Genomic DNA, 26,535 nt, shown 5'->3' on the forward strand with positions numbered 1-26,535 from the left:
ACTCTGGTGTAAATGGCTTCTTCTTTCAAACCATCCATCCTCTCCGTCTAAAATGTGCACCTGGTGGTCCTCAAACAAGTGTCCTCTGTCCTTCAGATGTAAGTAGACTGCAGAGTCTTGACCTGTCCTTTCATCACCTCCCAGGAAACTAAACAAGCGTTCACTTTTGGCCTCAGGTGAAGATGCCATCGATGGTGGTTCAGACTTGGCCTCGTGTGGTTCTAACGACCGTAACGACTGTCGTTACCACAGCCAGGAGCGCAAACGAACCTGCGGTATCGGCGATCTTGGCAAACGACCCCACAGAGGTTAAATAGCTGAGTTTCCCTGCCAGCCAGTCAGAACTGAAGAAGCTATCTATATCAGTATCTATGTCGTATCCTTCATATGTTCTGCAGAGCGCTCCGTCCTTTGGCCTGTTGGCCTGAACAAGCGCGTTCGAGATCACGTCAAACTGCAGCGCATGATCAAGATGGCAAGTTGGATCATTGGGGTCGATCAGGTGTCTGCAGCACAGCTGTACAATAACCGGGTCCTTTACTACCGCAGAAATACTCATCCACGCCCTCATCACTTCCAGACTTGACTAACGCAACATCACCCACGTCCTTCGCAACCTTTAAATACAGGATCCACCTACAAAGCTTTAAAAACCTGCCCCCTCCCAACCTCTCAGACCCCGCCACTCCTCCGCTCGTCGCTTCAGGTCCGCTGATGCATCAACACTACATCCATCAGGACAAAGTGCTGGACCTGGTGCACCCTCCCTCTGGAACGCCCTGCCTCACCACATCCAACCTTGCCATCTTTCAAACAGGCCTTTTCAAGACTGCATTCGCCGGTTAACTTCTTTCCACTCTCCTATCTCTTCTTTTTAACCAATTACTTTCATCTTGCCACCTGTAAAGCATCTTTGAGTACTTGGAAAAGCACAACATAAATCTAATTTTTTATTATTATTAATATCTTAAAGGAGATCCCCAACGATCATCCTCTCCATCTGAAATTCTGAAGGAGAAGCAGGTCAAACGGCAGAATCCTGCAGCCGAAAACTGGAGCAAGATCCAGCAAATTCTGTGTCTACAGCAAAATGATTGACTTAATCAGATTTAATTATATCAGATTATGTAGATTGTATATCGTGTACCGTGTATTTTCTAAAAGGCAGCAGTGCATAGTATATTTTATAAATGTGTGCAATTAGATTATAAAATGTCAGATTTATCACTTACTAGATTTTATGACATATTTTATATCGTCAGCATTGCAAAGGTTATTTTATTGACATTTTTGCAGTGTGTTAAACAGGACGTGTATGAGCACATGAATTTCTACTTGTGGGATAATAAAATTAAATATGAAGACCACTCTCTGGCTCCTTTTAGAGTGTCTAAAGCCATTAGTACTTTACTTAACTAAAACTTTAAATGTAGTACTAGTAGATGAAAACTTCTTATCTCGGCCACTAACACATACCAGGATACTGTGGTTACTTGTTTGTTCACACTCCAGTGAAAGTGAAAGTATAAAATCTGTTCAGTGGGTTAAACCACTGTCTACATGAGACGGCCGGGGGGCGTGGGTGTGACTTTGAACTGGGTGTGATGAGGATTAAGTGAAAGTTGGGAAAATATAAATATTTCACGATGACAAATGACTCCTCGTATATTTCAGCATTAATTCCAGATGAGCGGAGCAGCGAGCTGGTTGTAAAAACGTGATTTAAGTTGGTATCTGCCGTCTGAGTCACTGCACAGAAAAAAATCAAACTTTGTTTTCCCGCCACTGAGAGCATCTGAGACCGCCAGCGAGGAGGAAAACAGGCTGCGGGGGAAGAGAAGGACAAAGTGAGTACTTTAAAGACGTCGTCGCCCAATATCTTAATAATATAAGATATTAAGATATAATAATTAAAACGTGCTGAGAGATAAGATCGTTAATCCCTTTAATCTCAGAACAAACACTGAACTCGTGCTGACTGTTGCTTGAATTGTATCTGAGATTGTAACGAGTGAAAGTTGATTTTCTTTCCTCTTATGTATGGAACAGCTGGCATCTGTAATAGTATTTTATTCTTAATGTGGTCACGGGAGGGAAAAAGTACCCGTGAATTTTCTCTAGTTTAAGGAAGTTTAGTCTTTGATGATGCAGTGGGGGGGGGGGGATAAAATTAGGCATCTTTCTTTGTACTTCGGAGTCTGGAGGACTGCCGATAAAGGTTTGAACTTTACTTTATTATCATTTCTGCACTATACAGCTTCTCACTAGTATAATACAGTTCCAGTTAAAGAAATTCATTTTTGTGGCTTATTTTCCTTCATTAAATTCTTCTGTTTCACGTGGGTATGACCCTCTTTTCCGCCCCCTGGCCGGTTCATATGACCCTAAATAAACTGCATTACCCAGGGAGCACTACGTTACGCTCACCTGTTCCTTCCTGCCTGCTAGTCTAAGAAAACATCAACCTCACAGAGCCAGACGGCGAGGCCTTCAAAGTAAAACTGCTGCTGCTGCTGCTGAGCAAACCTAACGGGGCCGCCTCTTGTTCAAACGTGTTTCACAAAGGAGATGTCACTTGTGAACCGACCAATCACAAACATTAAAACAAAGGCTGATGTGCTGCAGCAAACTTTAAAATGTTGAGCTGTGATTACTGATGAGTTAGCACTTAGCATTAGCATCTTAGAGACTAAACATGTAGAGTGGAAATGCGATACATCGTGCCAGTGCCCCCCATCCACATGCTGGATTTAGAAAATAGCTTCCGGTATGATTGGCTCTTCTACTGTCAGGAGCCAATCAGGAGAGAGTTTCTGTCTGTGTGTGGAAATCTGATGCTTTCACTAGTGTTACACATAATTAACCCCTTTAATCCCAAATTTTTTCCAAGCAATTTGAGTTCATGCATTTTACTCCTTAGACCTCCTCTAACACACAAACTTTATGCCCTTTTTGATTTTATGTTGGTTGAGTTAGTGAAATGTTACTGCAGTCACAATTCACACAAATTATTCAATTAGACCAAGAAAGTTAAAGCAATAAAAAATAAACATTTTCATTTCAAAAGCATTTAGCATGTGAGAGCAGGCAGACATAAACTGTGCCTTAGAACAGTGGTTCTCAAAGTGGGGTCCGGGGACCCCCAGGGGTCCTTATGGTGGCTCCAGGGGTCCTCGGCAAAAAGGGGAATAGCTTCATTTTTTCACTATAATTCCATCCATAAGCAACATAATTACTATTTCGGTCTTGGGTTTCATGCACTTTCTGTAATAAAACTTCTACCAATCTAAACCAATCAAACATACCAATCAGTCTTTCACGCCTCATTGTAGACATCTCGGTCACGTGACCAAGACAAGTGATGTGAGAAGAACCCCATAGAAAGTCAGCAACTCATCCATGTTCAGATTGGTTTGCACTATATAGGTATTTGACATAATTAATAATAATTATTTAATTAGCTGACACTCTTATCCAAAACTGCTTTCACTTGCTATGTATGTCAGAGGCCTCTGGAGCAACTAGACACTGGTTAAGAGTCTTGCTCAGCGACACATTGGTGGATGCATCACAGCGGAAATATCTCACACCAAAGACGTGTGCCTTAGCCACCCCGCTACTGACCTCTCAAACCAATCCTCCAGATATTGCAATTAAATACCGATCTGAGCCATCGCTGTCACTTTCAAATCCTTCTCTTTCAAATGTAGGAATGATCGTGATGCTCGTATGTCCAGGAGGTCCAACACATCTGATCACAGCCAAAACCTGTGTTTTCAGTTGAAGCACTGTTTTATACAACCAAACAATAACAAATTTACACCTCTTACGAGCAAGATATATATGCAGGAGTATGATTCTCAAAACACTTAAAAGAATATATGTACAAAATATGACAATTCTATCTGTTAATGAAGGTGTTTTACTTTTTGTAGTAGTCTGAGGAAGACATCTTCTTCCAGGTGTGCAAGCAGGAAGTAAACTAATCTGGTCATGTGACCTTTCACACTAGTCACGTGATATTGATCAATTTTAATCAAGACAATCTATTTTTTCATTTAAAAGTTGAATTTCTTGCCCAAAGCCAACAATACACCTTTTAGAGCCTTGGAAATGACATAAAGAGACGCGGTGGGATTAAACGGGTTAAGTGTTGAGTCATAATGTTGAGTATTAGTCAAAGCTAAATTTCTATCTGCCGGTCGGAGAAGCAGGAAGCAGGTGACGTTGCTGCTCTCAGGTTTCAGCTTTGAGTCTGTTGCGTTGCAGATGTCACTGAAGGCTTTAGAGACAAAGTGGAAATCAGTCCTGAACTCCATCCTGGAGGAGCTGACCGAGTCCCAGTTCAGGAAGCTGCTGTTTAACCTGGAGAAAATCCCCCAGGGTGTGAAGAGCGGCAAGGTCAGAGAGGAGATGCCTCAGATCATCATCCAGTACTTCGGCACAGAAGCGTCCATCGCTCTAATCGATAAAGAAATGAGGCAGATACCGAGGATGGACGCGAGGGTCCAGGACCTGCTGCAGCCCATGGTGGACAGACTGAAGAAACAACGCCAGAAAAACAAGGGTGAGTTTAAACCAGGAGGTCCAGAGGAGCTGAAACCGGATCAATCCTGTTCAGACGACATCCGTCAGCCGGCAGCTCGTCTCAGCAAAAGAAATAATTAATTTATGGATTTAACTATTTTTAAATGTCTTTTTTCAGGGGCGACGGGGAAACTTGCATGTTCCTCGGGGACGGTGGCCAAGAGGCAAAAACCTGCAGCTGGTAGGTCGACAGCTGTTATGCAACTGTAGGAGGAAGAAATATAAATGACTACGTCTACAAACGGGTGACAAAGAAAAGGGCTGCAGGGCTCCTGCATTATATTCACGTCGTGTTTGTCCGAGCTGCTGCGTCAGGGCTAAGAATCAGCAGAGGCCCCACGGTACGACGAGATAGCCATATTAAATATATTTTTATAAACTTCAACTCATGTCCGAAGAGAGAAACTTTGTCAACATCTGTTTTATCTAAAAAAAGATACATTTCTCTGTTTGTACATCTCACTTTTGGTGGAGCTGATTTAGCAATTAGCTTCTCAGTCCTCAGCCAACGCCATCTCTGGACGGCGGCGTGAGACGAGCCCTCGTGTTCAGGGCATTCCCAGAGTATTTTATTTCCACACGACACTCCTGTAGGTCGTATCCATCTCTGTCCCCTGCTTCTTCTAATGTAAAGTAACTCCATACATGTGACTGAAACACGGACGCCGCTTTCTTTCTCTGATGCCGCCATCTTTATTTTACCAACTTTCTCCTGCACGCTGACGTTCGACCCTGTTGACCTCGCCAGAAAAAACCTCAACGGCTAGTGGACTGAAAAAGCTATTGATATTATTATAGTATCAAAAGTTCCATTCTAATTTGCATTTGTATAATAAAAGGTCGATACTTGGCGCCCGTGTATCGGTACAGCTTTTTCACGGTACTATGCTGCATGTGATGTTAGACACATATGATCTGTCCACAGACAAAAAGCACCGTCTCTGTAAGCTGTTGAGATGCTAAATGAGATAAATCATTTCCATCATCGTCCTTTGTGCTCGTTTAACTTTTTAAAATGTCTTTTTTTCCAGTTGCGACGAGCAAACTCGCAGCCGACTCAGCGGCCAAGAGGCAAAAACTCGCAGCTGGTAGGTCAAAACACACTCGCACACCGAGCCAAGAAATCAAAGACCGTGACGGTGCAGATCACGCAAAACATTAGCTCCACCTCTTCAGTACGAGAAGAAGAAACCTCTTTAACTGCGAGGCCCTGATACTGATGTGTCTAGGGCTGGACAATAAAACGATAAAAATAATTATCGCGATATCCTTTTTTTCAATAACAATTAACAAATGATCAATAAATATTCAATAAATGTTTGATTTTATTCACCAATTAGGATTTAATTTTCTCTATTTGTTGAGTAAAAAGGAGTGAAAAAAGGTTTTATCGTGATTGTTTTGAATGTTCTGCCTCAGATTTTTGAAGTGATCCACTGTTTGGCCTCGAGTGTTCTGACCTTACAGAAACGTTTAAACCTCAACTAACCATCAGGAGTAAAAATCAGCCTTTAAACTGGAAAGAAATAACAATTTGATATTTATCGTGATAATTATCGACATCGATATGAAACTTTTTATGGTGATAACATTTTTGGGCGTATCGTCCAGCCCTAGTCCAGCCCTTTGACTCCGCCCCCCTCCACCGAGGAGACTGAAATGTAGGAGGTAACGAGTTGATATCAGGCAACAACATGACAGCATCAGCTAAAGGCTCTAATAAAAGGACCGAGCTACACTTTCTCAGTCATTAAGAAAGACTTCACTGCAGTTTGACCTTAAACCCCCTGTTGTCTCTTCTTTCAAAAGTTCCACAGAAGAGCTGCCAACCTGCCAAGGTGAGAGAGAAACACATGAACGATCCACGTCGCACACGAGTTTATTTATATTCTTGTTCTGCAGTAATCTGAAAGGCAGCAGCTGGAAAAGATTCACAAATCAGTTTCACAGGACGTAGCGTAACCTGAAATCTGAAACCTAAATAAAGACACGACACCGAATCTGAAACCAGTGCAGCCTTTCAGAGTCAAAGTGTGTAAAACCTTCATGTCAACAAATGACAAACCAGAGGAGGTTGTTTCTCTGTATGTGAACGTGACATCATCTGTTAATAAACCTGTGTAAAGGAATTACTCAGAGAAAGTTTTAATCTTGTGCTGCTGCTGCTGCTTCTGTGTTCAGGTTGATGCTGCGAAGCCCAAACGGAAGAAGGCAGATTCATCGCTGAAACCTTCTGGATCCACCAAAACCTCCAAGGTAGCCGCAGGAACGTCTTTTTTTACTGACGCCAATGTGTTCAGGCCAGTTTATACGTCTGCGTCGAGTCTACGTGCCGTCGTGAGCTTTCATATTGAGCGTCGGTGTCTGCGTTACCGAAACGCTAGGTGGCAGTGCGGTTTCTATGTTCCACTGTGTTGAGTTTCTTCTTCTTTGTTGGTGCAGAGCGGCTTAAAGTGAGCGGATCATGTTGAAGTCGGAGCTGATCTGCTAAACAGCAGTTACTTTTAGTAAGATTACTAAAACGCATAAACGAGAGAAGGCGCGACCGTGGAGATGCTATGTACGACACTTGAACCAGTTGAGGGAGAAGAAGAAGAATGAGCAGGAAATGCGACGCTACCAAGCCGACCAATAACAGTTGTTGGAGTCTGCGAAGCGTAGTTACATTTTGGGGAAGGATAAATTGGCCTTTAGAAATGTGTTTTATCCAAAATCCTTTGAGCTGGTCACTGACAATAGTAGAGGACCTATCACACTGCCCTGAGGTGTCCCATTTTCTACAACAGGACCTCCAGTAATACTTTCAAAGTAAAAGCCTCTGTTTGACAAACTGTTGTCTGCAGGAACATCTCTTCTGCTGAAGCCAACGTGTTAGAAATGGCTTTGATTTCAGCTCCAAATAGCAGTTTGTCGTTTCAGTTTTCACGTCCCCTCATACGAGGCGTTCAGGTACGGGTCCTCTAACCTCCCCTCTCCACTGTAAACCTTCAGACTTCGCTTTGTCTGTACAGTCCGATGTGACCGATCATCGGAGAGCATAACTGCATTCATAACAGGGTTTTCAATATGGTGACCTCAGTGTCCACTGCTTCCGTTTTGATTTGTTTTAATACGTGATACTGAAAAGTATTTGATGTAAATGTCGCCCAAACTTTCTGTGATGAAGCCGACCAAGAAAGAAAACTCTTGCAGCAACCAGTGAACTATTCATCTACTTTATCTGAGTGATTCTTTGTATTGGACTATTCAGAATTTCCCCAAACGTCCATCTGTCTTCATGCAGGTCCAGAGTGGCGCCGCCCAGCCGGGCAAAATGAAACCAGCAGGACTCAAAAAGGCCAGTAAGAAGAACGCTCACCTGGAGGAACTGGACTTCAACTTCCTGTTCTAGATGTTTACTGCGAGAAATTACTTGTAGCTTCAAGCTGGAGCGTGCGCACAATAGAAAGATGTAAAAACGTGTGTAGAAGGTGTTTAAGCTATGTTGCTTTGTGTTTTTCAGAGATGCCAGTGCTCCATCAGAGGCCGTCTGTCCTCTGCATGTCCTTTCTGTTTAGCTTTTGTCTGAATAAAGAGTCACTTGTGGCAGTCAACCCACTCAGACTGTTGTTGCATATTTGTTAAAGGTGTGACGAGACACGAGACTTCAAATCTATTTTTATCTTTAATGCTAATTACACGAGCGTTAAACATTTTATTTTCTGCATACGGATACATTTTTCTGCACCAGTTTATGATGCTTTTTCAAAATTCAGGTGGCAGGTGACGATTCTAAATCTATAACAGAATGTGTGCGCTGCTCTCAGATCTGTTTCTCCTGAAGATCAACTTCTTTAACATCATGGTTTAAGTCTTCCCTCCTCTTTGTGTCTTTGTTTGGGGAAGGATCCTCTTTAAATGTGACTGGGGCTCCTTTTCACCTCAATGAGGAGTTATTTAATTCAGTTAGAAACTCCTGGACTTTAATAGCTCCTGTGTTTCAGCAGCTTTTCTGCTCATGTTCAAAACTTTCTGCACGTTCAGAATCTCTCCCACAGATCTGTGTCCTCTGACAGGTGCAGAGAAAAGTCAGAATGTTACCAAACTAACGTCGTCATTTGATGAAACGTCTACCTGCCCTTTACTCTGCTGTGCGTTACATTATTGATCCGCTGTTAGTAACGTTTTCCCCTTCAGACAGTTTGACCGACGCAGAAACTGAAACGAACTTTTGGACAGAAATCGCACCACAAACCCACACAGGTTAAGCAGCTCAGATAAAGTGCAGCTCACAGTCCCAAACAGAGCAAGGCTGCGCTTCAGTTTTTAAATGTTTATGTTGCAACTCTGCCAGCTATGTCACCACTCGTCACAGCTGCCTGGACTCACAGCGTGAGCTGTGCGGTTCAGTTGATTACTACGCCGGTGTGGCATCAGCTGGGTGGAGTTCATCAGTTATACATTTGTATTTCACTGCATGAGAAAATCAATGTGTGGCTGTTGTCTTTCACCTGACGGGAATTCTCGTCACAACTTAATCTCATAAGATCTCGTCACACCCCTAATATTCCAACGCATTCTCATCTCAGGGCGTTTTGACCAACGCTTTCAGACGCCGCGGTTTTCTACGTGAGGCCAATGTACATAGCTGTAGGGTTAGGGCCGGTCGACATGTATGAAGTCGCTGACTTAGGTTTAGGCACAAACATTTATGGTTATGGTAAGCAGGGCTGGAAATTAACACCCGCCAAGCGCCAAATGCGGGTAGATTTTCCGTTTGGTGTCTAAATATTGGAAGGCTACCCGCCACATTGGTGGGTAAACGTATTCGGTACGATATCGCCATTAAAATATCTTTGACGTTAGCTAACAGTGGATCATTGTTTTTCTTGTGTGTCACACTTAAGTTGGTCCCCGCTGTACTGAGGGATCTAAAATTGTGTACCGCACGGATTTGGGGCGTTCATTGGTTGTTTGTTCATTTCAGATGACTTGTATTTGATTGGCGTAGATATGTTAGGGGATTGGAGCGGGGAGCAGTCGTCGTGCTTGGAATACCTGGTGTTTTTAGCATTTAGCTAGCTAGTTACCACCGTAACGTTCACACCCGTCAACCCTCCTGTTTTCCCCGGGCTTCTCTCGTATTTTGCTGCTCTCTCCCGGTGTCCTCCCATTAAAACATCTCCATGTAAATTTCACGTTTATTTATACGTTTTGCTATGTTCACCTCCTTTAAAGCCGGTGGCAGCATGTAGAACAGCTCTGTACCAGTGAAGAGAAGTCATCAGCAGCCGCAAAGAAGAAAAGGGTGCAGGACGGACGATGCGTTTCTAAACAGAGTATTTCACACAAAACCACAAAAATGATTTATGATGTGCGAGTAAAAAGTGCAACCTACAGTCATTTTTGTGCATGAATGGTTATGATTTTTTTTAACTCTAAATAGAGACCAATGTAGACTGTTTTTATTTTACAAAGATTTAATAAATTAAAACAACTTAGATTTAATAAAAGATCAAATTTCAGATTTTTTATAAATTTGGTTGGCTAGCTCCAGTTCCACAACAGATGATCAGCTGAGGTCATTAGTGCCCGAGCATGAAACATGCGGTGAGGACTTTGTTGACGTCCAAGGAATTCTTTGTTTAAATCTTTCTTCTTTCCCGTAAACGGCCTAAACGTGCTCGAAAGCTCATGGAGCTTTTCACTAGCTTCAAATGCAGAGAAAATTTGTGTGCCAGATGGTTCTTGTGCATGGGCGTGGAAAAACGGCTCGCTAGCACCCCCTGGGCCACGTTTCACCAAAATGTGAGACATTTCTGTGGCACAATTATGTCCAGAAAAAAAAAAAATAAGCCTCTTGGAGCGAAACCCGACAGACTTACTTTCACAAACTCTTCCTAGAGAATTAATCTATTCGACTTCAAATTTTTGCCACATGGGGCGAGTGACGTTTAACTCCTTTATGAGGCGTTCAAACTGAGATAATTCAGAGCCCAGACGCACGCCACGGTGCGAGGGCCCGTCCAACGCTGCTTTCAGCTTTCATTTATTTTCCTTTTTGTGAAAGTTTATTCTCCGAAGTGGGTCGTACTTTGTTTTCAGTGTTTGGAAACAACAAAAACATCCAACCATCGTTCTAATATGAAGTCCAGTCACACACACAAAGTTCTGGTTCCTGCAGTGGAAACACTTTGTTTGGAAAAGGTCTTTTAAATAAAAGTTATCCGGTCGTCGCTGCCAGCTGATAACGGTGATCATGTTCAGCACAGGTTCTTTCCAAATAAATGAAAAATGAATCCTAAGATCCAGAAACAACATGAAACAAACTGTTTATTTCTACTTGACTTTATTAAAAATTGTCATCAACAAAAATCAGGAAACATGCACACACAAACACACACGCACACACACAAACAGCAGTACCCATCCATATAAACTACACACACACACACACTGTTTAACAGGAGGAAAAACTTCTGGTTTGTTCAGAAAACAAAATATTGTTGTAAGCTGACAGTTAATCTACAAGAAAAACAACCAATCAGTCCGTAAGTGAAGGGTTTCAATCCAAAAAACTTCGCATGCATCCGATGTAATCGATAATTAGAGGAGGAGGATAAAAATGACCTGATATTCCCTGTTTGAATTTCCAAAAATATACAGTATTTATATAATTACATGCAGTTAAATCTCTGGTTGGCAGCTCACTTTTGGAGGGAAACTCTTCACTTTAGAAAATCTGACGACCAAACTGCAACAATGTGTTAATAAGAGAAAACACTTGTTTTTTGTTGTCGTTTACGCGTGCGCGCACACTCTTCTGATTCACATTCAAACCAAACAGAAAAACAAGAAATCTACAAAAATAGACCATTAGGCATTTTACACTCTGCGTTTCGAGTCGTCTCCAAAAAAACCAACAACAGAAAAAAGCAACTGTGTGCACGACATCACCGCTCGTCTTTAATATTAAGATTATCGTCTTTATTCACATATTGACAGATGAACAGGTGCTACTGTCGCACTACGCTAAGCTAAACGGTGTTTTTTTATTTACTCATAATAAAACCCAAATATTCGAGCTAATCAACGCTGTGGAGCTTTCTGACGGGGTCGGAGATCAAACGAGTGTTTGAAGGTTACGCTTCCATGCTCGTTTAAAACCCACGGAGAAAGAACCACCAACAATGACAACTTGGAAATGACTCTGAATGTAATTTTTATCCATAGCCGTGTGTTTTAGCTACAAGACAAATGATATATACGTCACGTGTTTGGTGATTTAACATATAAACACAAGCTGTCAGGCATCCGGTGGCTTCTGTTCATTTCTGCACAAAAATCTATACGCAGTGTCTTGAAACTTCCTTGAGTTTTGTCAGTGAACTTTAAATCTGTATTATAAAATATATAAAATCTGAAATCTCTCGGTTTAATGTGTTCAACTGTTTTAGTTTTGCAGACACAAGAGACTTACTGAAAAGCAGTGTTGATTGTGAGCTGGACTGCACCACGAAAGCAGATCCATTAATTATGTTTACATGATGCAGTTTAAACACAAACTGATCTGAAAGTCTGCAGAAAACGAAACGTCGACATGAATGAGCGCAGGACTCTGATCACGTGTTACACCTCTGCGGAGAGATTTTGATGCTGAGCAGAAACAAACAGAAACCAGCTGCAGCAGAAGAAAAAAAAAATGCTCTCTGAGGTCTAAAACCTATTTGGCTCGTGACCCCGTGAGACGACCCGCCATCACTGGTCTATCAGTCACGACCTGTTCTACCAAACACTGATTCTTTTACTTGTTTTATTTGAATACTTTTTGAGCTGAAATAATCCAATCATCACCGGAGGAAAGGGCGATTGTTCTGCCAGTCAATCTTGGGACCCTGTTCACGTTTGGGTCCACTGTTCCAACAGAGAGAGAATCGTGGTTAGCTAATTGGCTAACTGTGCTAAATAAAGCCCGCCGGCCTGCTGGTTTAGATTAGGAGTCATTTCGTGTCTGTTGGCTCTCTTTTAAAATGCTGCCCTGAAGCGACACACACACACAGATGAGGAATGACATATCGAAGCATTTTCTTCTGGAAAAACTGAAAGCAGCTCAAACTGACGGCGTCCAAAGTGGAACTGAAAAAAACTCCAGTTCTCAAACTGTTCTCCTCGACTGAAGACTCTCAGAAACGAGACAGATCGACTTTAACTCCACTTAGTTTTTACTGCGAGGTGGCTTCAGAGTTTAGTGATGTTTGAGCAGCTGGAACTTGAACACCTAAAAAGACTTGTCGTTAGCTGCCCCCTCCCTGCGCTCCGGTCCCGTGCTCTCATTGGCTTACGATGAGCTGCCGCAAGTACGACTGCGTGAGTCCTCGCAGCTCCTCCAGCGTGTAGTCCTCCGGCATTGGCAGGCGGGTAATGTGCGGCGCCAGCTGGGCGAGCGGGATGCTGAGGGAGTCGGACGCCGTGTCGCCCTGTTGTAGGCTCAGCACCACACGCAGGATGTTGGCCACACGCTTCGCCATTTCTGCATAGGAGGAGGGGAGGGGGGTGGGGGGTAAGGTCAGAGTGAAGGGTTTGTGTCGTGGAAGAGTCTGCAGGTTTTAATTTTCACCAAACAGCAGCAGCTGACTTCACCCGCCTACCTGAACTCTCTCAGAGATTCCTGTTTACTAACATCTGAAAACAACGACACGTTCACCGCTACGCAGACGATACGCACTTCTACCTGTCTGTCCAGCTAGATGACTTCAACATCTTGGCGCAGGTCACGGACTGTCTCTCGGACATATCTGCATGGATGAGGGAGTCAACTAAACCTCTCTAAGACTGAACTTTTGGTCATTCCAGCCAAACAATCTATCCACCATAACATCAAACTACAACCTGGCTACTCATTGATGCTTTTTGTGCAATTAGCTCTTTCTAGTATCTCTTGTCACTCATAGATCTCTTACTGTATTGATGTTTGAATGTTTTTCCTAAAATGTCGATCCGGATGAAAGCGTCTGCCTAATGAGTAAATGTAATGTAAGCCTCCAAACTCGTCTCGCATTGATCCCTTAAGCTTGATTTATACTCCTGCGTAGGGTCTATGCACATAACCATGCATTTATACTTGTGCGTAGGTGTGTCCGTCATTCTGCAATTACACCCCCAAACGCTAGTTGGCAGTAGCGCTACAGCGTCCACTGTGTTGACTTTTGCCGGCTGAGCAGGCTAACTTCCAGTTTAGCTCTCCGCTAACATGAATGGGGGTAAAATTGTAAACGTGCGGCTGGTGTCAGAATGGATCATATTCTGATAGTAAAACGTGTCATTTCGCTTGAGTTGTGACGGTCAAATATATTGATCCACCGTGTTACAGCCGCCGTTCTGGCCGCTAGTAAAAGTTACTACAAAGCACGGGGCACTTCCGAGGCTACCCAGCCGACCAATTACAGTGCTTACGGTCCACGTCAACTCGACGTGTAGTTACATTTTTGAGGAGGTGCACGTCAGGCGTAGCTGTGATTGGTCGGCTGGGTAGCCTCGATTCGACGCAGAAGTACTTTAGTGTTGAGACAAGTTCTTCGACTCTGTCAGCAGAATCCCTCGCTCTCTGCTCTCTTCACATCTTGCTCTGATAAATACGCTCATTTTCTCGCCCACTTCTGCGTTGCTTCATTCACTTGAGCGGAGTCCTGATCTACTGTTAAAACAATATGTCTGGGCGTTTGTTCTGGACAGAGATCATGATGTCCTCTGGAAGCGGATTCAACACGCGTTCCATGTCCAAGTTCAGATTTGAATTTCTCAGGTTGCAAAAGTGCGTCTGACTGCAGCTTCAGCTCACCTGAACCTGTTCAGGTAGCCTCAGCAGCTCAGTGAAAAAGTAAAAAAGCCTGTCAAACTTTAATTCAGCTACACTGACTTTCGGCTTAAACTCTGACCCTCACCTTCGTCAAACTTCAGCCAAATCAGACGACAGATGTGTTCGTGAATCCAGCTGCTGTTGAAAAGCTGCAGACTCCTCTGGATACCAGTGTCTTTGTCACCGGTTAAGCCATCGTGGTCTTACCTGATTGGGCGAGCCGGTCTCTGGCGGTGCTGCACGGCAGGAGCTCGATCCTGCTGCACAGAGACGTCACCTCGGTGTACAGACGCTCCAGCTCGTAGCCGGCGTTCTCCATCTGCCAGAACACAAACATCCACACGTCACTTCTCCGTGCTGCAGCGGTCGAACGTGACAAGTACATTTAAGTGCAGTACAAAGTACTTCATTTTATGCCACTTCCACTGTACTTCAGAGGGAAATATTGTACTTTTAGAGCACTACACTTGCGTGACAGCTTGAGTTACTTTACAGATTACTTTTACAGATTATGAAGGGCTGCCCCCCTGACAAGTAGACAGCGAAGAGTCTCAGCTGACAAACTTTTATACTTTAAACTTTTACTATTAGTGCGGCAGAACAAAAAATAAATAAATAAACACAAAACGGGAGCTGTTCCTCGTCACCAGGATGAATGTATCAGGGGATTGTTGCAACATGGACCTTTTCTGTTTTAACTTAGAAGTCACTTACCGGCGTTCTGCTGCTCACGCTAGCATTAGCAGCCCTATCAGCTGACTCTGCCTGGACTGGGATCTCGGAGTACCAGGGGAGTGTTGGTTTGAACCACTATCACAGGAGCTTTGGAGGTTTTCAGGCCCCGGGTGAGTAGTGCTGCTGAGGAGCAACGGTGGAATGAGCCCCAGAACCGATCAGCCGAAAAGGACTCGTCTCTCCATTACTCACTAGAGCCTGACCGATATTTCGTTTTGCTGATATTATTATTAGCTACTAGCAGATATATCTGCATCGACATTTATAACAGCCGATATGATAAAATATGAAAAAATGATAAACCGAGAGTCAGGTCATGAGTGTTGCATATTTTACCCACCAGAGGGCGCTGCAGCTTCTGTTAACAACTCTGCAGCAAGTCAAAACATCAGCTGACCACAGTCTATCCAGCTCAGAGGCGCTCTGCCGGAGGAACTGCCGGTGAGTTGGTCTTTTGTCACGTCAATTACAAGACTAAATATGGCCCTCATCACTTTTCCTCTTCAGAGACCAGACTTGCTAACCCTCCCGTTTTTCAGTGCCCTCTCCAGACTGAGCAGCGTGTTTAATGTTACAGTAACCTGGCGTTGGAGGCTACGCTGCCGGCATACGTGATTTAGAAATAAATCTACAAACAGCTCTCACATCTCTCTAATTTATTCCTTCTAAATATTTTCTAACATGCCAACAGCAGGTAACGCTGCCTGTTGCTAAATTAGCCACAAAGCTAACTTAACGTGTTTATCAGTGGAGGAGGCCGACATTAAAGAGCGATTAAACCGTAGTGTCTCAAGTTACAGTCAGACATGTCAGAAATTATTAAACCAGAGGGCACTTGTGAATAAACGTGAGCTGAACCAGTATCTAACACACAGTTGCAGGTCCTCGTTGTAGAGGTCACGTAGTATTAGATTAATTAAAGGGCAGCGTTTCCTCCTCGTCACTGTATCATAGAGCCAGAGGTTTGTTAGGAAATAGTTTCTGTAGCTTTGGATAGAATTAAAGTGACGGTGATAAACTAGATGTAGAAACTAGATGTATAAATAATTATTTGCCTGTGTAGGAGCGCTCTGTTTATCGTTATTTTGACATCAGTATGGTGTATGGTATTATTTTTAGTAGTAGTACTATATTGGTATTTTTTCTAGTTTCTGTTTTGCTGGCCCCCACAATACAAACACTATTTAATGTTCATTAGTAGTAGGACCCCGCAATTTATAATAAATCAGATATTTAAAAAATGTTTTCTGCAGTTTTATACTTTTGACTTTTATTTATTAGAACTTTATGTTGTTGTACTTTTGTTCAAAGTACTATTTCTGACGATGTTTATTTTTAAACTGCACTATGTCATGGTGTCTTGGTGAGGTCTCAACAGGGATAATCTTTGTTAGTATATTATGAGTTTCTTAAAATAAGGGGGGAAAGCAGAGAACACTTCCTCTGAGAACACCTCTAACACGCACTTCCTGTGCTCTTCTTCTGTCTCCTTAAAGTTCTCTTGTATTGACCGCACTTTGTTAACTCACTTCTTCCTCCAGGTATTTACCCCACTGATGCAGTACGTGCCGTTCGCTCTTACTAGCATGTATTGTCAGTTACAGATCTCGTGCTGTATTCGATGCTCTGTTGATGCTTAGATGTTGTTCCTCAAATGTAAGTCGCTTTGGGGATAAAAGCGTCTGCTGAGTAATTGTGACCTGAGCTGAGCGAGCGGGGGACAGAACCAGCAGCCTGCCAGTGAACGCAGACCGGGACCGAACAAAGCCTCGCAGTACCGAGGTGAATTACAGCGGGTCCGACCTCGTACATCGCATTGAGTCTGCGAGTATCGGTCATTTATTTCCATGTTTTAATCGATGAGACGTGTGTGATGTTAAAAACAGTCCAATTGAAACGCCGGCTGGTCCGACACTTTCACAATCAGAACCGCCCGTCATTAACAGGCAGCTCGCTGCTTGTAAAATGTAGATTTTAAAAGCTCGTTTTTGTTGCACAGCGTTAACACTTTCTCTCTCAGCCTGGAACTCAAACCATTTTCTAATGTTCTAAAGATGTATATTTAAATTCAGTCGGGGGCAGCCTGAGCTCAAACCATCTAAAAGTATGTAAAACCGTTAAAATGAACCGACTCCAACATGAAATGCATCAATAAATGACAAGGGCCGTTCTGCATAATGAGTACTTTTACTTTTGTAAAGTATTTTGTTGCTAATACTGCTACTTTAACATCGGTGTGGCTCATGGCGGCAACGCTTCTTCTTCTTCGGTCTCATCTCAGGTTCATGTTCGTGGTTTTGCTCAGGAGGACCATCACAGTAAATAACTAACAAGGGCGTCAGAATAAAGTGCAACATTTAGCATTTATAAAAGACGGCGTGCGTACCTGCTGGATGTCCTGCAGGGTCTTTATGACCCTGATGTAGTCCAGGTAAACCCTCCCTGCAGTGTCCCAGTCCTGGATGGTGGCGCTGTGTTCAGGGACCGCCAGCCCCTCCAGGAACTCCAGCAGGTAGTCGTGGTTGTCGTTGATGATGCAATCTACGGGAGAGACAATACAGGTTTACAAAAACTACAAGCTCAGTATAACAGCTTTCAGGGTTTCACGGAGTGTCCTGACCTGAGGCCAGATGTTGGATCAGCAGCCGGTGACATTGGCTCCAGTACCCGGCACGGTACAGGTGCAGGGCTTCCTGGTGTCTGTCGGCGTCGCGGCGGGCTCGGGTGGCCTTGGCCTCGTGGATCCACCGCTCCGGGATCAGCAGCCTCTCTGTCAGGAAGCGCTCCCTCCGGACCGACTCGTCCGTCTCCTGCAGGGGGCAGTGCAGGGTCAGCATCTCCCGCACCGCTCGCTCCCGCTCACTGAGGACAGAGACCAGAGTCAACTTTTAGAGTCTGCAGGGAGGACGAGAGGAGGCGGCAGGAGGAGGGGCGGAAACCGAATCTCCTGCAGGAAAAAGCTCAAAACCTCAGAAGCTCTTCCTCCTGATGAGTCCCCGTCTCCACACGGTGTCACTCAGCGAGCTGCGTCGGTAGACTGATTTTATAATTTACAAAATATACAGATAAAATCTTCTCTAACTTTGATACAGATCTGTAATGTCTGATTACTGTCAGTTGGAAAATGTACTGGCGATAGATAAATTAGTAACAGTCCTGTCTGATGCATTGGCCTCAGTGACAGTGTCACTTATCCAAGTTACTGGAGACTTTACTGATTAACCTATTAATTACTTTTAACTTGTCCCTATCAATATAAATCTAAAATAATTGTATCTTTGACTCTGTTGTTTAGTCGGAACAGCAAGGACCTCCAAAATACTAATTTCATATATGAAATACGTCGACACGTTGTGATGCTGGGTCACACGACCAGGAACGCGTCATTGTTTAAAGTCACCCGTGACTGGTGTTTCCACGTAAACACGGAACCCAGATGTTTCAGCTCGGTGTGAAACTCCAACTTGGTCTGTAACGATCACCGGTTAACAAACCTTTTTATAATCTGTGATACTGAACGTACGTGTGGTCGGGGATGTGCAGCAGGATGAAGACGGCCATGTGCCAGAGGTCGGCGCTCTCCAGCTGTGCGGCGTAGCTGGCGTGGAGGAGTCCCTGCCGCGAGGCGCTCAGGTGGCTGTAGTGCAGCGCCTGCAGGACGCCCCACAGGTGCCAGCTCAGACGGTAATCCAGACGCTCCCAGGTGACTGTCAGAGGGTCCAACAGCTGCTGCAGGCTGTAGTGTCTGCAGGAGGACACGCAGAGAGACACGGGGGGCGTTAAAGGAGCGTTACGCTGTTTTCACTCGACGTGGCTAGTTCTGCTCAGCTGTAAAATGTCTCTAACCCAGAGGACAAAGGTTAAGCTGCATTAGCATTAATGCTACATCGATTCATCTGCAGGTAATTTCTTTGATTCATCAGTTGTTTGTTTTTTTCTGTAAAATGTCAGAATATTCAACAGCCTAAAAAGATGTTGTCAAATGTAGGAGGCGCTCCGAGTACGAAGAGCCGATCAGATGATGCATTTTAACAGAGAGATCATCAGGCAGTGCATTAGAAGATGTGGACAAGGTGAATAAAGCTACAGCTGGAGGGAAAAGGTGAGCTGCTTTGGTTTAAGTTTCAGAGAGAGAGTGTAACATGCTGCCTGCTAATAAATCCAGAGGTCAATTCCTGATGTATCATCTGAAAATAAAAACTGCTTCACACAGACCCTGCGGTCGGTATCGGCCAATCAGGTTTCCAGCAGTCAGAGGACTCTTAAATTTAAAATGTCTTCTTGTTGGATGAATTGTCCAAGTGACATAACACAAACTGAGAAATCGTCACACCTCAGAAGCTGGAACCAGAGATGGAAACAATTAAATGATCAGAACTGTGATCTGTTGATGGACTAATCATTTACTAGGTTTATCTGGTTTACTTTGACCCATACGAGGATATATCTCGGCCTCCTCTTCTTTTAGTGACTCTCTCATAAGTAACCACTTCATAAAAGTGAAATACTAAAATCCTGAAAGGAGGCGGGATCTGGTTCGCCAGTTTGAGGTCACAGCGTCTGATTAATTCCCTCAATAATCTATGATCAATATTGCTGTTCTGATATTCACTGTAACTCTGTTGTCTTGGTGCCGTGAAGCTGAAGTTTTGCCACTGGATGGCGTCGTGGAGCCGAGCGATTCAGCTGAAACACAACACAGGTTCCGCTCGTCTTCCTGCTGCAGACAGGTGAGCGGTGCGGCTGGTTTACCTGTCGCTGTAGAGCTTGAGCAGGTGGAAGCAGAGGTCGTGCAGCGGCCGCTTTGACTCCTCCTCCTCCTCATCATCCATTCCCGGCTGCTCCTCCTCCAGGTACGGAGGCAGGGGAGGGCAGGCGTACTTCCCCCCCTCACACGAGCCCTGCAGGACAGAAACGACGCACGTAGTCTGAATCCAGCCTCTCGGCATGTAAGACTAAATTAAGATGAAGGAAAACGACTAAAAAAGAAACTGGGATCAATGAAAGCAGCTCACCTGGAAGGCGGCTTCATATTTGGCGAGGGCGTCGGCCACGGAGGCGGTCGGAGGCAGCATGTACCAGAGGTGGACGGCCACGCAGCGCTTCCAGTCCAACTGAGAGCACACGTTCACCACCGACTCAGACGACTGCCACAGCTGCAGGGACGGACAGGAAACGGCGTCAAACAACCGCACGAGTCTGTGTCGTCCGTGAAATCATTATTTCAAGAAGTACGTGACCACATTCAGAAGATGTTCTGCATAAAGGAAATACTTCAGATTCGAGAGAAGCTGGTAAATGTCAGCACAAGTTTTTTTAGTTTGGATTTCATTCTCTAAATTCAAATTAGCTTTATTGGCATCAATGTATAGCAACAATATCGCCAAAGCTACATTTAAATTACATAAGGACAATAAATTTTATTAAATAAGGAAATAAAACAAAAGTTGTGTTAATAAAAATTTTAATATTAGTAAAAAATATATAATATAAAAATTCCGTAAAAATTAAAAATAAAAGTAAATAACACAAGCGTGTGTGTTTTAAAAAATTAATTAAAATAAACTAAGTAAATGACTCTAACGTGTGTGTATTATTATAATAATAATAAAAAATTTAAATAAATAGATAAAACCGTAAACGTGTGTGAGTGTGCGCACGCGCGTGCGGGGACAAAATAAATAAAATTTATTTTAAAAAAAACCAAATCTGGCTCAAATGTGAGATTTAAAAACAACAATTACTAAAATATCAAACAATCAAAATAATAGTCATTTGAAAATTAGTGCTATTATTTATCGGTCTGAGTTTCCACTGGTTCTCAGTTCGAGCATGAGACATATTCTGCAGCAATTATTTGACGTTTGGGCGTTTCTCTTTCTCAAAACAGGAAATAAATTCAAGTCTCGTACCGGTTTCCCGGCGAGCAGCGTGAAGATGCGCAGTCGTTCCTCAGGCAGGTAGCTGTCGGTCTGCATGCGGCTCCAGTCGGCCAGCTGAAGGGCCAGCAGGTCCCGGCAGTACTGAGAGCCCGTGGCCTGAGACAGCAGCAGGGACAGCCGGTGGTCTCCTGGGGACAAACAGCTGAGCGTCAGCAGGGACACATCTGTAGTCGATTCTTCAGTCCATACGGGAACAGATTCAGTTCAGACGATCCAGCGCTCTGCGGCGGGTCCAGCTCGTGCTTTATGGGCCGAACTCAGAGATGCTCTGACTCAGCGTGACGCTTTTTTTACAACATGTATGTAAGTTATCGTTTAAACAGACTAATTTTTCAAGAAAACGCTGCATCTGGACTCTCCACAGTCCGGTTTCACATGATTTTCTTTGGTTCTGCAGCGGTGACACCCGGGTTAACATGAAAGTCTCCTCACCTTCCTTCTGCGCGAGGCGACACGCCTCACTGATGCGGTTGCCCGTCAGGTAGCTGAAGACGGCCTCCGTGTGGCGACCCTTCCCCGCCAGCGCCGCCTCCTCCTCCACCCTGCCGGTGGCTCCGCGGGCCAGCCAGGCCGAGAAGGTCCGCCTCCTCTCCAGCTGCTGCTCATACTCGCCGCGCGCCTCGACGTCTGGCTCTTCGTCCGCGGGGCCCAGACGGCCCCACAAGGCCTCACACAGGGTCCAGACCTCGGCCCAGGAAGCCAGGAGGGCTGCGGGAGGACAGAGAGGGTTAAATCTAATTTTATCAATAACTTTACACATCATCGTTTCAACCCCGCTCGTCTGCATCACTTACGGTCCGCGTCTCCCTGCTTGCGGTTCAGCTCCGTGATCCACTCGGCGTACTCGTGCAGCGCCGCCACGCCGGTCTGCGGGCGGACCAGAGGGCAGGCGGAGGCGTCTGTGGTGTCGACTGTGCTGTGCTTCAGACAGATCTCCAGGGGGCGCTGCAGCACTGCCTGGCTCTCCTCATCCTCCTCCTCCTCACTGGCCTTCACTGCTGGAGGCTCCGGACCCACCAGCTGCTCCAACACCACCTTATAGGGGCTTTCTATCAGCCTGCGGGAGAACGTAGAACCGCATTTCGATCATATGACGTCCGATCAGTCGGGAACATCAACAGTTTTCAGTCTGCGAGGGATAAACTGAACTTTAACGTGCAGCTTCAGCTGCGTGTCTTACGGTTTGCTCCTGGCAGGTTTTGGCAGGAAGCTGAAGTCTGTTTTGGTGATCAGTTCTTGGTGGTCCAGCCGTTTGGCCGACGGCGAGCTCAGCCGGTGGCCGCAGTGCGCCAGCGTCCAGCCGGGACCCCACCCCACCCGAAACGAACGACCCGCAAACAGGCCGGCGTCCATCAACAGACTCCCCTGAAAAACGACGACACCAAAGACAAATGATGACTTCAGAGCAGCGATATTCAACTCAAAGAGGTCCAGTTAGAGAAAACTTCTAACATCATAACGACTACCTGGTGTCATAACGTCAAGTTGTATCAACATGTTTTTAATCAACAACTGGCCGGCCAATCAAACAATAGTTCACATCAAACTGGAGGGAGAATAATTAATAACTACTCTAATAATAAACTCTAAATTTAAGTAAACTTAAATGAAGTGTAGTCTTAACACGAGCGGCTTTAATGCCTCTTTCATTCCCTCTTAAATACAACTTTCTCTTGTTCAATGAGAAAGTTGTGACTTCGATTGGAGAAAAAAAATGTACATGTAAGAATCTGTCCGTTCTTGATTAAAAGTCGTGTGAAATGCAGTCGTGCAGACTCGACTCTCGCTATGCTTATCTGAACACACAGTCCGGACCCGGACTGCAGAGAAGCAGCTGCGCTCCATGAAGATGTGAGTGATCAGAAAAGTTTCACAAACTACAAAGTAAAGGTGGCGATTCTTCCAGAGGAACCGCTCCGAGTGAAGCTACTTCTCATCTGCTGAACAGAAAGCTGGAACACGTCACTTAAAGAAACTCAAACCGCCGTTTGGAAGGTCGTAAGATCATTTTGCACAGTGTCTGGGCGTTTCGGCGTTTGATCCGCATTCATAAACCTACAGTTTTCATTTCCCTGAGGAGATTCAGGGTGTGTCCAGCAGGTCAGTCTCTTTTGAATGTTCTTCAGAAATCTTCAAAGTAAAAGCTCTCAATAAGCTTGTCATAAAGCATTGCTGCACAAAAAGTTCTCACGCTTTTATTTTGGAGGCAGTCACTTGAGAGGAAGTGACCAGCCGCTATAAATTCTTTATTTTTCTGCTATCAAAGCGATCTGTGTGACAAAGTGAATGAATCAACGGAACGTGAACTGGAACTCTCTGCGATGCTGCGCTGACGGGTGAATATCAAACAGAGTACCAACCTTCCCCTGAGTGACCGACTCTTTGAGGGGGACGGGGCCGCCCAGCCGTCGGACGCCGACCGTCCTGACGGAAGGCTCTGGAGTTTGGTGCGGCAGCAGGAAGGACGAGGGGCCCGGCCCCGCCCAGTGTAAGGGCCGAGAGGGTTCGACGGCTGCTGGAGACGCCCGGGACAGAGGAGGAGGATGATGAGGAGGGCGGGGAGAATCTGACAGCTGAGCGAGGAAGCCGGAGGTAAAGCGAGCCTGAAGGAGGCCCCCCACTGCAGAGAGAGAGAGAGAGAGAGAGACACTCAGTGTCACGATTTCCAAAATAAGACCTTTAATCCAGACTGATCTGCCTGGAGCGTCACCACTGAGGGTCCCTGAGGAACCTTCCTGCATAAATAAGAGCTGAGGTCCGTTTCCCCTACCGGAGTGTCGGCTCTGAGCTCCCGGCACCACGATGCGAGGGGACGAGACGTTAGCGGGCCCCTTCGTCGCTCCCGGGTCCTGGAACATGTCGCTCTCCTCCTCGTCCTCAGCAAACAGAGACGCCTTCATGATCTGCCGACACAACAGGACAAGATTTGACGCTTTTATTCTGGCGGCGGCCTCATGAAAGTGATGCGCTTCCCGTTTGGTGGACGAGGCAGGTACCTGCAGGGTGTGAGGGTTGATGCCCAGAGTGGACGCCATGTGGCTGGACGCCGAGACGCCGTCGTGCTCTGCGGAGATCAAACCTCCGAGCTTCCCGCCGGCCGTGTCCATCAGGCCCCCCAGCAGGTCGCCGTCCTCCTCTCCTCCCAGCATGCTCTCTGTCGGGAAGCTCTGGGTGATGTCGGCCATGTCGCTGTCCAGCTCCGCCACGCCGCCCGGGAGCTCCATGACAACAGTGGACTGAACACACACACACACACAAGATAAGAGTGTGAACAAACGGGTGGAGGAGCAGGCGGCTGATCATCTGTGAGTTCAGGTCGTCTTTGTTTGTTAAACTCTTTCCACGTCGTAGCGAGTTTAAGAAACAATCTGAGGTTTCATATTTATAAAATTTTATAGTTAACATTCCCTTAAACTCCTGCAGAAGTCTGACAGCTGATCGACTGGCCTCTGGCCGATGGATTGTCGTCTATTTGGACGCACATCCTGATCCAGATTATCATTTTGATTAAAACTCCTCCTTTCGTGTTCCACAGCCGACTTTCCTCCAGACACACAAGACAATTTAAAACTTTTGATTTAATCGCTGGAACCCTGCGACCAGCTCAGCCTTTTAATCTCATTTATTACAGAAGAGACGCTGTTCTTCACACAAACTTTACAGAACAAAGATTAAAACGTCAGCTTTAGAACTTTATTCGTTTCTTTCATTAAATGCATAATATGAAGATTAGTACAATCTTGTGTCACACATCTTAAAGAGTCTAAAAAATCTTTTACTTGATGGATTAACATGGCAGAAACTCTATAGTTGTTGTTTATAATACAATAACACCAGCACAGATATTCTTAAACCTTAAAAATATGGACGTCTGACCAGAAAACGTTTCCTGAAGAGTGAAAATACATTTCCCCCCCCCCCCCCCCCCCCCCCCCATTACTCATTAAGTTACAAACATTTTCCAACACTTACAGAAGTGTGTGTGTGTGTGTGTGTGTGTGTGTGTGCGTAAGTTGTGAAACCTCCACTCAAGTCAAAGCAGCAGAGTCAGAGCTGAACATTTTCTGATTAAAGAACACATCAAACGTATAAACTCTCTCCCCTGTTCGCTCAGCAGAGACGCAGAGCACGAAAACTACCCTGTTAGATGTTCAAGATCCACCCTGTCGTAATAAAAAACAAGTTAATCAGCTCTGCAGCCGATTAAACAGCCGGCACGAGGTCACGATGGGGATAATAGCTTAAAGTTTGTCCTACACACGATTGAAGTGACCGACGTGTTCGGTTCTGTTTCAACTGCAGACACCAAAGCTGATTAGTTCAAGTCATTTAAGCAAAAGACATTTCGTGCTTCCTGCCAGCTCCGTGCGAGGACTTGCTGCTTCTCTCTGTTGACTGATTCTCTTTGGGTTTTCATTTACTTTAGTTCTGGGTAACTGATGGATATGTTCCAGTATTTTATAGAAGAAAGTAGTTAAAATAATCTGCAATTCATCGCAGGATCTGCAGCAAAATGATTGTTCACCGCAGTTTTAAACCTTTTCAAGAACAGAGTTTCGGCAGATTCTCCTGCAGAGATCTGTGTTGCAGCTGCTTGTTGAAGTTTTGGATTTCTTCCTTTCACTGATGAAAGGTTTCCGGCTTCAAACATCAACGTCACACCGACTAAATCTGTGTCCTCTGTCTCTCTACCGTCTCAGTTTACACACACTTTCCTGAATGCATCTTAAAATATGACCTCTGCTCGTTCCCTGCGAGGACGTCCTGCTCATTTACAGCTCTAACCAGCGTTCACTCGTCTGTTTGCTGACGCCACCCTGACCCTGATTCACAAACTGAACAGCTTCTAATCTCAGCTCTCTGTGAAAACATTACATTTATCGATACAGAACTGATTATTCGGTTTAAAAAAAAAAAAAAAAAAGAAGAAGCTCCAAACCACAAATGGACTGCATTCACTCTGAAAGGTGGAGCTCTCCTCAGGACGCTGCATGAAAACGCTAACATGACAGAAAGTGACGTCACTGCAGAAGAATCACTGAAACTCCAATAAAACACGAGCTGCTGCCACCAAACAGCAGGATTCAAGCAGGAGTTTGAGTGAAACGCTCCTTTAATGGCCTCTGGTGTGTCAGTGAGGAAGAGGAGGATGATGATGGGTGTTGATGGGCGCAGGCTGCTCTACCTGAGCCTGTGGCGCCACCTGCTGCTGGGAGGGAGGGAGCGTCTGCTGCAGCCTGGAGGGAGGAAGCGGCATCGTCGTCTTCAGCTTCTTGGGGTCGGTTTTGGGCGGGACGTCGTCCTCCTCGTCAGAGTCCTGGAGGCCATATTTGGAGAAATGGGCCACCTGAGAAAGAGAGAGGGGAGGGGGGAGGAGCCTGTTACACCTGAGCACCTGGCTTCTATCTGCCCTGATCTTTGTCTTCCAGGTTCGAC

The 26,535-nt window shown here is 45.0% G+C and overlaps 2 protein-coding genes across 10 annotated transcripts in view; one reads left to right on the forward strand and one right to left on the reverse strand.

The window, feature by feature from the left end:
- The first annotated feature begins 1,654 nt into the window (after positions 1-1,654).
- Positions 1,655-8,184, forward strand: LOC123963354. 2 transcript variants are annotated; one of them, XM_046040156.1, is made up of 7 exons: positions 1,662-1,847; positions 4,270-4,567; positions 4,706-4,768; positions 5,619-5,675; positions 6,397-6,425; positions 6,769-6,843; positions 7,871-8,184. In XM_046040156.1, the coding sequence occupies exons 2-7, from the start codon at positions 4,270-4,272 to the stop codon at positions 7,976-7,978; spliced, it is 630 nt and encodes a 209-aa protein (XP_045896112.1). In that variant the 5' UTR covers positions 1,662-1,847; the 3' UTR covers positions 7,979-8,184. The 2 variants fall into 2 exon arrangements, with proteins under 2 accessions (XP_045896113.1, XP_045896112.1); XM_046040157.1 differs by lacking the exon at positions 5,619-5,675 and having other exon boundaries at positions 1,655-1,847.
- Positions 8,185-10,898: 2,714 nt separating this feature from the next.
- The window catches only part of nup98 (nucleoporin 98 and 96 precursor), a 34,519-nt gene continuing 18,882 nt past the window's right edge, over positions 10,899-26,535 (reverse strand). For all 8 annotated transcript variants that reach the window (XM_046039003.1, XM_046039004.1, XM_046039002.1 and 5 more), the window contains 15 exons: positions 26,285-26,446; positions 24,096-24,335; positions 23,870-24,002; positions 23,460-23,719; positions 22,280-22,464; positions 21,894-22,156; positions 21,532-21,807; positions 21,070-21,227; positions 20,173-20,313; positions 19,910-20,058; positions 18,681-18,902; positions 17,778-18,019; positions 17,544-17,698; positions 14,630-14,741; positions 10,899-13,096 (listed from right to left, as the gene is read on the reverse strand). In XM_046039003.1, the coding sequence (XP_045894959.1) occupies positions 12,897-13,096; positions 14,630-14,741; positions 17,544-17,698; positions 17,778-18,019; positions 18,681-18,902; positions 19,910-20,058; positions 20,173-20,313; positions 21,070-21,227; positions 21,532-21,807; positions 21,894-22,156; positions 22,280-22,464; positions 23,460-23,719; positions 23,870-24,002; positions 24,096-24,335; positions 26,285-26,446 (2,898 nt within the window). In that variant the 3' untranslated portion in view covers positions 10,899-12,896. The remainder of the gene's footprint in view (positions 13,097-14,629; positions 14,742-17,543; positions 17,699-17,777; positions 18,020-18,680; positions 18,903-19,909; positions 20,059-20,172; positions 20,314-21,069; positions 21,228-21,531; positions 21,808-21,893; positions 22,157-22,279; positions 22,465-23,459; positions 23,720-23,869; positions 24,003-24,095; positions 24,336-26,284; positions 26,447-26,535) is intronic.

The sequence above is a fragment of the Micropterus dolomieu genome, linkage group LG23 (genome assembly GCF_021292245.1).
Source record: "Micropterus dolomieu isolate WLL.071019.BEF.003 ecotype Adirondacks linkage group LG23, ASM2129224v1, whole genome shotgun sequence".
Taxonomy (NCBI): domain Eukaryota; kingdom Metazoa; phylum Chordata; class Actinopteri; order Centrarchiformes; family Centrarchidae; genus Micropterus; species Micropterus dolomieu.

Excerpts from the sequence above, each read along its gene's own strand:
- LOC123963354 (XM_046040156.1), top strand. The coding sequence starts at position 4,270 with ATGTCACTGAAGGCTTTAGAGACAAAGTGGAAATCAGTCCTGAACTCC. Across the intron at positions 4,568-4,705 it reads ACAACGCCAGAAAAACAAGG|GGGCGACGGGGAAACTTGCA; the intron begins GTGAGTTTAAAC and ends GTCTTTTTTCAG. Across the intron at positions 6,844-7,870 it reads GATCCACCAAAACCTCCAAG|GTCCAGAGTGGCGCCGCCCA; the intron begins GTAGCCGCAGGA and ends GTCTTCATGCAG.